The 12,595-nt window shown below is 32.3% G+C and overlaps 1 protein-coding gene across 1 annotated transcript in view; it reads left to right on the top strand.

Annotated features, from left to right (window-relative positions):
* The window catches only part of LOC113366766, a gene marked incomplete at its 5' end in the record, with an annotated part of 114,013 nt that overhangs the window by 98,053 nt on the left and 3,365 nt on the right, over positions 1–12,595 (top strand). The window contains 8 exon segments of the mRNA XM_026608420.1: positions 6,180–6,406; positions 6,472–6,878; positions 9,398–9,490; positions 10,547–10,664; positions 10,745–10,967; positions 11,037–11,244; positions 11,306–11,607; positions 12,379–12,504. Coding sequence (XP_026464205.1) covers positions 6,180–6,406; positions 6,472–6,878; positions 9,398–9,490; positions 10,547–10,664; positions 10,745–10,967; positions 11,037–11,244; positions 11,306–11,607; positions 12,379–12,504 — 1,704 coding nt within the window.

The raw sequence follows: 12,595 nt of genomic DNA, 5'->3' as shown, positions 1-12,595 counted from the left end.
TGATTAACAGTTTTACTTATTAGCTTGTTTAGCTTTTCACGATGATTGACTATGATTTTGAGTAAATTATACTATATTTTCAAAGCTCAAAAGCTCTCGACCAATTCAATATATTTGATGAGTCACATACTACGTTGGTTTTATGTAAATATGGGTCAAGTAAATTAAATTTAAATTTGAAGTATTTGAAAATCCTGAATATGCTTTTTGCAAAAAATAACCTATTAATTTTTTTAATTTTTTTTATTTTTACTCATAATAAGTTAGACACTTTAAATCTGTTTTTATTACATTAAGAAATTTTAAAAGCAAAATATGTTTAAGTAGAGTTTCGAAAGGTTACCCAATGGTATGCCTTTTTGCTTTTATAAAAATTGATTTTCGAACAGTTTTTCACGTTCTGGCGCCGGTGCTCGATTTTAGTTAATACAAAGAGATATGTGTGTATATATTATGAGGCAACGCATTGTGTATATAATGAGGCACATTATAATTTTAAATTGAGCTCTATTGTGAACGATATTTGAACGATATATGTACTCGTATATGTAGTATTTATTTATGGCTCTTCACTCGGTTCATAAAGTCACGGACGAACCAGAATACTAATGAACAGAATGATTGGCGGCCGGGACGGAAACAATAATCTTTGGGTCGAATTATTTCTTAAAACACAAATCTAACTACACACACATTTATTACTTCTAGAAATCCTAAAATTTCATTTCGAGAAAAAGATTTATTCAAACGGAGGGTAGCTGATATAGAACTCATTTAACAGCCCAATGAGCTAGTTTTGTAGTTTTTTTGTTTTTCTAAATTTAAATTTATAATTAATTTTAGTAAATTTTTCTTTCATTATTTAGTTTTATGTACATGTTTTACTGTAAAATATAAGTCAGTTTCAAAATGACAAAAGTTTTTATAGGAGTTGTAATGATATTTTCTCATACTCTTGAAAGCTTCGAAAATGTAATGCTTTAAAAACCAAATAAACGAATAAATATTTTCATTGCCATTTCAAATATTCGTGGGAATGCATTATGCAAAGCAAATTCTTCGCCGATTAACCGTTAGCTGCAGAAAGATTACAATTTTCATTTTTTTCTTCCAACAGCTCAATTCATTTGAAGAATCGTTTCTTCATAACTCTTTTCAAAGAGAGAAAATCAAAAGGAAGACAATGCAATAAAAAAGCAGACGGCTCGTTTATTTTTTCATTTCTGATACTGTGAATAATGTAACTGTTATTATGAAAGGAACGATTTTTTTCGGTATGATATAAGTGCGTATAAAATTGAATTTGCCGGTTTATTTGAGCGCGAGTATATTACATAATGCGAATTGACCAAATAATGGTAATTAATGTCGTTGTAAAAATCGAGGAAAAAATATTTTGACGTGGGATACATAATGGTCTCAACATGGGGAACGAAGAACTAAATTATATATATAATAAATATAAATCGATATATATATATATATATATATATATATATATATTTGCAATTGCAATTTTATTATAAACTTAGATCTTATTTCATATAAAATTTTCAATTTACATACCATTTGTCTTGCGGCTAAAATTTGTATGTATCCCTGTGAATTCCATAAAACTCCCTTATACTTTACGTTGTATGGGCACTTTGAACTCTGTACGATATTTCTTATAGATATAATGTATAATTCTAGTTTTTGCCATTAAATTCGTCCATAACACATGTCTTATATTCCAAGTATCCATATTGTTGTGTTTTGTCCAAAGGCGGAGGCGCGGTTCAAGGATATCGAGTGCATTTCGCGTTATTCAGGATCAGGGGAATATTTTTTGCGTGGGATCCTAGAACAGGGGTAGATAACAATTTGATAGTAATCGAAATCTCTAAAACTTATATATTTTTGCTCTCCATCGTTAAATATTGGATAGAGCTACGGGATTTGATCAGAAGTAGTATGCTGTCGAGCAGTAATGTCTTCTGTTTTTACATGGTAATATAGATGACAATATGTTTCCAAGTAAATAAAACTCTTACCATTGTTATATTACCTTGTTATATTTATCTATAAATTATTATTTGACTATTCCTATTAAACTTTTCCAGAGCTTTACCTGCCCTGTTCTAAAGTGTCCCATTGCACTAAGGAATGCGTGAATATTGAATATCAATAGTCGACATAAATATTTATTTAAATTTACGCACATATTTTACGAGTGCCCATAGAAATATTGCCAAATCAACGATAAAATTTGTAATGTATAATATTGTTGTACTATAATAGGAATGCAAATACATGTTGGAGGATAGTATTGAAGAAATTTATTTCATCATCGAGTTATTTGATTCATAACAATTTGATTCATAGAGCATTACGAGGCAAATTTACATGCCACACTTATCTAGAGAATTTGCAAAGGATGGTTGGCACCAGACATAATAAAGATGTTATTATCTTTATGGGAATTTAAAGTAAATGAAACAATGTATGCATATATTGACATTTTTGGCATGCGACTATGATAATTCATAGTGAATTTTGATATTTAATTCATAATATTTAAGAATTATTTTGATATATCTACTGCATTCTTAAAAAAAATTGTAGAAGAAAATTTTTAAGTTAACGAATGCTTGCATGTAACTGCCTTTAAAATTTAAAATTTTAATATTTTTCTGATACAAGTTTCACTTTTATTACAAATTCATTGAATTTTTACAGATTTTTACCTATAAGTTTAGAACCCCGAGGCTATATCTTTATATCTGTCTAACAAATCAGTCATTTATTAAAAAATGAAAATTTCCTAACACTTCTCTCGCTTTTTAGATTTTACTTTTAGTAAGAATGTCATTAAAATGAAATATTAATAGTATGTAAATATTCGGCAGCATATAATTTTACATGTTCGGATAACGCAATTGATGGGCATCGTCATTTATTTACGTGAATAAATTACTCGGAGGCAACGCATTGATATAAAGATAAAAGAGCTGGTGGGCTAATGGTAAATTTTCAGATGAAATATTTGGAAATTTAAAAAATGGTAATAAGAATTATCGGATAATTAGTAGGTAGCACAGTTAAAATGTGGACCAGCAATTACAACTTGCCAATAAGAAGCTTTTTTGCTTTACGAATATTAACAATATAAAATTATTGTATTTAAAAACAAATAGAAGAATTACTAGAGATGAGATTTTGACGTTATTTTAATTTTTTTTTCAATTTTTTGCCAGTTGACCCTCATCTTTGACTTTACTGAACTACATTGGAAAACGCATGCCGCACACCCAATACAATCAACTTTTTTACAACCTGTGTAATCAATTGAAAGCTCTTTCAAATATAATATTACTTAAATCTCAAGTTTTATCCCAGCTCTCTGGTGTCAGGTGGGTGCCGAGGTGCGTGTGAGAGCAGCGAAAGCGAATGTTCTGAGTTCGACCTTTCGCACCTGATGCGTTCGTTGATCATGACCCTACGATCTTTTCGACTTTTTGACCTCTGAGGGACGCACGCTTAAGAAACTCACGAAATTTTATTGTTTCATTATTTACGTGCACATAGATAACGTTAATTATTAGCATCTTACTTGATGTAAACATTGGTAATTACGTTAGGCATCAATTGTCCAATAAATTTGTCAGTTGATGGTGAAATGCTTTCTAGGTAATATGCTAAGACGATGTAGTCACCAAGGATTTGCGATAATGTGAGGATATTCAAAAATTTTAGTTAATTATAAAATTAAGCTAATGTTAGTTCATGAGAAGAATACTAGCATAATTTTGAAGCAAGTATTTTGACAATTTTATTTTTTAATATGTTGCTAAATCTGATTTTCATAGAATTTACGTACTGAATCATTAAAATTCGTTTTGTAATAAGCACTTCCATTTTCACTACTTATAGCTATCCCTATTATACAAGCCACTGATTGTATCTACTAATTTGTATTCAATATTATTTTAGAATAAACAAAAATTATTGGTTTAGAATAAACAGATTGCAAAATAAGTTAAATAAAAAAATTACTACTTATGAACAAATTCTCTTCACCTAAATAAAAATTGAGCAATTATGAGGTAATCTTAAGGAAGACTACCGTTATGACTAAATGTCTATTACGAAAACCAAAACTATCTGACACTAACCACAAAACGGTTCACTATAATTTAGTAATTATCATAGTAGAATTGACACATATACGTATATGACTCTTAACTTCTTAACAATGTAAAAGTTGTCGTCGTCGTTAAAAAGGTTGTCATCAATATGATCCTTCAGTGTACGAGTTTTTCTGGCGTTTGTGTGTTCATTTTGCTCGAATTCAAGTCGTTTCTGTTTCTCATCGGTAAGTGCACTAATTTCCCTTTCACTCTTACTTTTCTTGAAATTACTGTTACCTGTGTCGATCTCGTTGGCAATTAATTTTCAGTAGATAAGCGTTCAAAAGTCTTCTCGGTACTTTGTTTAAATCAAAGATTCGTGCGAAAGAATGAAATTAACGACACAAAGTCGTTATATAATGATATTATGTTACAAGAACATGTCACGAACGATTTTGCTTTGTTTTCGGTAGAACATGTGGGATGAGATGAAAATACAATATTTGAAAAACATGCGTGAAATATAGTTTTTACATAAAAAGCACAAACCATTGGCACATTTTATAATTGTATAGTTTACTGATCAATCGTTTATTTATCTATTACTTAGTAATAATGACAATATAACTAGGTGCAAGTAAATTGTAATATAGTGACGCTTGTTTTTTAAATTGAAATAAAAATGTTTCGGTTAAGAGTTAACATTTTAATTGAAAGATGCGTGCAAAAGATATTCCAATCATCGCAGTCGTCCCATTGACAATGAGAATAAACGCATAAAATCGTGATTGAAGAAAAAGTTTTATAGAGGTGTTAATCGTTCTTCAGTGCGGCACCGTTATAATAATTGCATCATGTGTTTGATTATTTATTATTACTGTTATGATACTCATAAAACCTTTAGCACCGCACATATATATTATTGCATAACTATTATATTATTTGTTGTTTTCCTTGGAGCCATTCAATACCTATAAGTGTGCACTTGCGTTTATTTTATGCCATAAGTAAGGTCTTTGTGTAAAGCATTTCGTTTAGTTTCAACATATATTTGAATAAACTTTTGAATCTATCATTGTCAAAAAGCCCTAACTCGATAATTCATATTTACGAGTATGACGACACCTAACGCTGATGGTGTAGAATTAATTTTGAAATCGTACAAATTAATATTGTGCGACCTTTACGAAATTTACTCATTGATATATTTAAATTTTATTTAACATGTAAATTAAATAGCAAGTGAAAGACATTATTCGTTTATCTTTGAAATACTTGTAATATGAAACGGAAACTATAAAATCGCGTAATTATTATTTAATTGGAGTCCATGACTTTACATACATCTTTATTATCATTGTTAATATGCTTGCCTTCGACATTTTGCTCGGCAACGGCTATCTCTTGCCGCATTTAATTATTTTAATTGCCTGTTGATTTTATGAGAATGAGTATTATTATATTCAATATAAACACTTTTCTTAGTTCCGGACTCTCTCGAAGCGAATGTAAAATATTGTCCATCAGTCAGGTTTAACGTCTTTATTTTACATACCGTTTGTTAATATTCGAATCATTGAAATTATTCAATCTCTGCCGCTGTTTTGCAATTTCCTCCTGAGTACAACGATAATATGCGCAACTATTGTCTATACACCGATAATATTATTCGGATCCGTGCATTTCTGGAAATGAGTCTTTTCATTCACAATTTAATTACAAGCATGCAAATACCTTTGTTTCCTAGAATGTGCAGTAACATGTCATATTGCTGTATGCAATTAGTATTTATCATTAGCACTGTGAATGACGTTGGGCGTGTTGTGTATGCAATAAATCATAAATTAATAACCTGCTGTTTGCGAGTAGAATGCGATTCATTCATTTAATAATATTGATGTTATAAACTCGGCCATATAATGATACCTTATCAAGTGAATAAGATTTATCTCTAGCACTTTTTTGGGTGATAAAACACCAATCAATTTCAATCTCAATTTTAAAAATTTGAAATTTTACCTTTTCGTATTGATTTTACTCGCTTTTTTAACCTATCTATTTTTTTCTCAGATCCGAGGCGTAGTCGTTAGCGGATGGCCAGTAACCCTGTATCGTGGCGGTTTGGCACTTCATTTGGGCGAATTAGACCCTTCATATCTGACACGGACCGGTGACTGTTACCTCTGCGTCCGTCCTTGTGACGTTTCTTCAGTTGGAGACCAGGCGACGCACCAATCTTCGGATGTCGTCGAATTGGCATTGATCTGGCGCGGCGCCGATAGGGAAATTCATTCCAGGTAATAACAAAATATAGATAAAATGATAGAAAACATATTTTCTCTACCTTTACTTTTCCTTTCAGGCGGTTAGAACCGGGCACGCCGGACTCTTCGCTCGGCTTACAGATGGACGTGCTGCCCGATCTGTTGCGCGGCCTCTTGATAACGGTCGAACGCGCGGTCGAGAGAGCCCCGTTGGAAGCCCTAGCATTTCCTTGTCCACTCTGCGGAAGGTGTTACGAATCCTGGATGGGTAATAATGCGAACACCGAGTCGCAGACCGATAACACGGTCTGCAGATGTAGAGAATATACGGTACCAAATAAGGATAATCAAGATAGCAAATGCAAGGAGACAATACAGGAGAAAGGAAGAGATCAACAGAGCTCAGAACTTGCGGGTGCGGTGTTTGCCCTGGGCGGATCGATACCGCATATCGACAGCGATGAGGATGAGGAGCTGCCTAATAAACGTCTGTCTGCCATGACGGGTAAGCAGTTCTGATATAACCAAATTTATATTAGGATTCGTAGAAATATATGTTCTAGAAATATATATAAATAAACACTTTGCACTCTTTTTTAACCTATGGTATTTTGCTCTTGGTCTGATGATGATCCGGATCAAATCAGGATGTAATTTTTCATGGCAACTTTTTCATTCCAAATAATATCAAGAAAATTGGTCAAAGGTTGCTGTGATTCTTGCATTTTCAGTGAAAATTCTCAGTGAGCTTTCGATCATTTATAATTGCACAAAATTTGAATACTATGCGCCTAATAAAGATTTCATTGAACTATTACTTTTTGTTCAAATTATTATTTTTTAAGTTGCGGCTTTTGGATTTATTTCCCCAGCTGTTGAAATCCCACGACCTTGACGCATGTTGTCACGCAACCTATCGAGATTGAAGAATTTCTCTATTCTCTCAAGAAGTCTTCGGACGATGGCGTGCACTTATGTTGATTGTGATTCTATTTGAATTAAATTATTGTGATATACCTACCAGACGGCAAGTCACGTCGTGTATTAGTTATTATTTGTCGGTCAGGTTTGAAATTAGATTGCCGGTCCGTGAGCAGTTTTTACGATTTTGCTATTTCTGGATATGAACTTTAGAAATTTGAGAATGGATCATCAATGAGTAGAAAATTTGAATTATCATTCCAATATCATATTAGTAAAATAACATGATCATTTCCCCGATGAATTTTTATTTTTATAAATAAATTAGTTTTTACCTAAAATTAAATATTATTGCTTGGTAAATCTAGCGTTTTTTATATTGAATATTTTAAAATATTAAATCAAAAAGTCATTTCGTGAACATGCGCATTTATTTCTCAAAAGAGATCGGTAGAAATTTGGTCTTTAATTATATAGAATCGAAATTTGCAGCCGGCGCAAGTGATTGCTGTGATTTTTTCTGGAAGGGGTAGAAACATAAAGATTCGAGAGTGTTTTGACGAGAGTCACGTACGATAATAACTTAATAGCAAGGGACACTTTAGGAGCTGCAGGGCCCCCTTCGAAGTGGCACGGGCGGACCGCCCAATATATCGGAAAGTGCTGTAGATCAACTAAAGACCGGTATTTTGTCTCTTCCTATCTCTCGCGAACTCGCGATGATCACGCGACCGATCAAATCACTTCCAGAAAAGATCTATACTGCACGCAAATCATTTTTGTGTTCTGTGTCGGTGCTGTTCGAAAGTCATTGTAAAAATTAGACGGTTTATAGGTCAAGTCATTGCACCGTGCATTATTAAAGATAAATTTAAAATTCACATTTTGTAGTAAGGTATTCATTGAGGGTTTTAGCATGTTTACAAAACCAGCTCATAAAAAATACTAGAGTTACCAAAAACAAAGATTTGTATTTTAGAATAAAAGATTCACCGAGGCTTTGAGCATGTTTACAAAACGAATTTTTATTTTATATATTATAATATTCAACAAATAAATATTTAATGGTTTGACTATAAATTTAAAAATACGAGGACTGAAATTCGTGCGTTACTCTAGAAAGAATAAAGCAAACAAAATGGAGATTTTTATTCATGCATTTTATAAAAAAAAACTGTTAATTCCAAATTTACGTATATCGGCATTTTTAATGGAACCGCTGTTAGTCTGAATGTGTTTCTTGGTACTAAAAATCTCTGCATTACCAATTGTAAGCAGATTTCGATTATAATCGACATTGAACCATATAAGCATTATACTCGAGCAAAAAGTACGTGCGTAAATATAAAAAGATCACCTTAGGACACTAATGTCCCGGTATGAAGAAAATAGTAAAAAATGGCACTTTTTTACTGTTGACCTACAATGTCGGGCATCTATTATCTCGGACTCCGTAATATTTTCTCCTTTGTTTTCACCTGAGCCGTTTTGCTTGATACCTGATTCCCAAACCGATCATTATCCGGTTTCTATATATCGAAGCAGACTTTGTGGTGTCTGGCGAAAATATACTTTCATTTGTCCCATAAAACGCTTTTAATTATAAAGCGAATATGAGTTTTGCAAAATATACATTTTACTTTCGATACATGTGATTTGTGTCATATAGCATAAAGCGTTTTTCGATCGCTTTCTTTGGAAAGATGAATATTTCGCCAGTTCGCCAGTTTGTATCTGTCCACCGGGGAACATGCAAGATTTCAAGCGGCCGTCCGTTAGTTAATGAGGACGACCGCAACCGCGGCCGCGAAAAAAGTAATTAAAACATCTTTATTGTCAATTGAAAATTAAATTAACGAGACATGCGAGCGCAAACATTTATAATTATTACATTGTGTTTTTATATGATAATTGATCATGATTTATCACATTAAACAATGGTTGTATAACATTTAAATTATGTGTGATCACTTTTATTATGCTTAAGTCGTCGTTGATTAATTAACTTGATCCATTTTAAATTACGATTTAAAAAAATTGTATAAACTATCTATTTTTGAAGTAGAGTGTATCGTCTAAAAATTTGTTTTTATTTTTTAATAGGAATGCTGACAAAACTACCGCATGATGTTGTCCCGCCGAAGGCTATTAAAGATTTGTCCGAAAAGTTATTAACTTGTGGAATAACATTTCCAGGTGAGCTGAAAAAAATAGTGAATAGTGAATAGTGAATAGTGAATCTATACAAATTGTTCTAAATAAAAGTTTATAAACCGTAAAAATATTTTAAATACCACGATACCAAATATTAATATCTAATAATAAATATATTATTTTAATGATGTTTTCTATTATTAGGGAACCGGATATTAAATTTGAGAATAATAATTATTTTTTAATTTTAAATTTAATATTTTGTAAAATTTATATAGTGTAGTCTTAAAAAAATAATATTTTGATAGTCATTCAAGTTTATAGGTATCAAAGTTTTTTCAAGATATTTACAAAATTGTTGATTCGTTTTTATTTGAAATCTCATCTCATTGATTTTATGAGCTTGCTTCTGGAGCATTAGAGAAATTACCCGCAGGTTTTTATGTTCAATTTACATTACTCTTATTTAAATATATTATTTTTCACACAAGCACCAAAACGCCATTCCACATAAGAACTTTATTTAATATGTATTTTATTGTTTCAAATAAGAAATATTTGTTGTAGAGGATCTCATTCGTGTTGCAAATCGATTCGAAACACCAATAAAATGTACACGATCCAACAACAACGGGCTATTATTTTAGAATCGGTTTAGTACAATCTAATTATAATATTTTACTATCGAATGGTTCTTTGCAAAATAGCTTTTAGCTACATCCAATTTATATACATTTTGTACTTATTGCAGTTAAGCAGACAAGCTCAGCGATATTTCCGCAATGTCGTCAGCTTTCACAAACTTCGTGGCATTATCATCGATTGCTTAGAAAATTTGTATAATTATTTTATTTGACGTTTTTATTTAATTAAAATATATGCAAATAGTTTTATGCAAATGTTGTATGTTTAGACAAAAACTTGTTGTAACACATTTGTACAGAGAGATAATTTTATCGAATAACAATTCCGTATTCATTTTCAATTCTATAAAGGATACATTGTATAGATTAAATATTCGATGTAATGGATTGCCATACATTATATTGAGATTGTTTTTCTTTTGGTAAACCTGCGATCTATTTAATATCGTTGCAGGAACTCGAGATATATCAGGTCGGCCACTTGTTATAGTTGATGCTTCTGAATTATCACGTGCTGGTTTGAGTTGTTTTGAAGTTGCTACTTTGCTCTTATACTACACTTCATTACCAAGGTACTATTTTTAATAATAACCAAATATATGGCGTATTTCTTTCTATTACTGATAATTCTTAAATGTTTCTATAATTTTAGTGAAGACAGTCTACAGCGGGGCATAGCAGTTTTAGTGCTGCTTGATGAAACTGGCGAGCATGATCAACGTATTTGGGAACTTTTAGACACTTCTCTGTTGCTATTAGGAGCACGTGTTCCAGCTCAAATAGTACTGACATGGGAACCCAACGGAGATGAAAATAATGCTCAACCATCATGGAGGAATGAACAACCCGCATTGCTACCTTGCAGTCGTATTCAAGTAACTATTTACTAACATTTTAGGTACTAAATCATAATGCTGCAACGTCAATGTTTTGTTTTTATGAAGTGTTACAGATGTTTGGATAGCCATGCACTTAGTCAATACTTACCCAGCCATCAGACCCCGGAACGTTGTGGTGGTTCAGCAAGACATGATCAGCGCGAATGGATTCGATTTTTCAGGGAATATGAAGCATTTCGTGAACGGTGCTGCGAAGCTGGCAGAAGGCTAATGAGTGAAGCCAAAGAATGCAATACAACTGATGAACACAATGGTAAAAAGACAGAATGATAAATATTTGATGTACATTATTATGAGAATGTTTTTGTCGGCAGGTAAAACAGTAACTCGTAAATCGCTTCATCGCCAACATCGTGCATTGTCTCGGTCTCTTCTTTGTCCGGCTTTGAGAGCTTTGCGACGTGATTCACCAGGGCTTCTGGCCCAGCTGGCTGGACGGGCACACGGAGCGTCTGCTGGTTCTAGTGATGAAGTTGCGGCTGCTCTGGTGGCTGCGAGACGTCTTGCAGCTGAAATTGAACGAGCTTGCCAGGGGCTAGAGATGCTGGCCGAGAGACGGAGAGAAAGGCTACGAGAATTAGCTAGGGAACAAGCCTTGGAACACGAAACAGACGAGGTTGGTGATAAAAATAAATATGGATTCAGAATAGTCTTTTTAAGGATAAAACAGATAATTATTAACAGTAATTCAAGAGAACTTCTGGGGTGTTTCATTATTTTCCTTTGATGTAAATTGTATACATATACAACATATATTAAGTTATGTAGAATATGTAGAGTTATAAAATTACAACGTCTTTTTTATGCTTTTTCTGATTATATTACCATTAGAACGAGTTCAATTTATTGCGGTGATGCGAATAGCAGCAGGGAAAGTGTTATATTATTGTTACTTCAAATCGAATTATATTGTTGATTTTGTTTTCGGCAGTGGCGAAAGTAAAATTGGCGACTGTTTGTGATGGAATGCGAGAGCGAATTGAGGGTAATCGTTTTATTGGATTATTCGAACTCTATTATCGTTTATTGCTCGTTCCGTACTTATATTGCCAGTACTTTGTAAGCAATTCGAATCGGTATCAAATTTATGTAATGCGATGAATAATAAAGCAATTTGCTGAATTTAAGAGTTTTTCGATTTTTTTTTATGTAAAAAGTAATTTATTATCTAATAAATCTTTACGTTATGTAAATCTATATTAGTATTACGTTTAAGTAATTCTAAATACCTTTAATGATAATTTAATGAAAGACAGAAGCACTGCTCGTGGTCTATGGTCCTTGCTTAGTCTTAATTAGATAATCACTCACTAGGGTGGAGATAAATTATTAGCTGAATTATTTTGAATGCTATTCATGATATCGAAAAATCACTGAAAATTTGCAGGTATTATCGTGGATGCGTCATTCGGGTGAAGACATGCTACAGACCTACATCTCAGGAAATAGTTCTAACAATCAAGATGCTAAGAGGCAGGAACAAGATTTTGAGCAGTTTTATTTTATTTCGATGGTAAAATAATCATACCAAATTTATTTATCGTCAAGCTGTATTTTTCCTCATGAGAATCCTTATTCAAGTTGATTTATTTGGTTTCTTTTAG

This window comes from Ctenocephalides felis, unplaced genomic scaffold, assembly GCF_003426905.1.
Source record: "Ctenocephalides felis isolate EL2017-DRISC unplaced genomic scaffold, ASM342690v1 CF-g0.4_SCAFFOLD_01170, whole genome shotgun sequence".
NCBI lineage: Eukaryota > Metazoa > Arthropoda > Insecta > Siphonaptera > Pulicidae > Ctenocephalides > Ctenocephalides felis.
The sequence above is the reverse complement of the archived record's forward strand: the minus strand, read 5'-3'. Positions and strand labels throughout refer to the sequence as shown.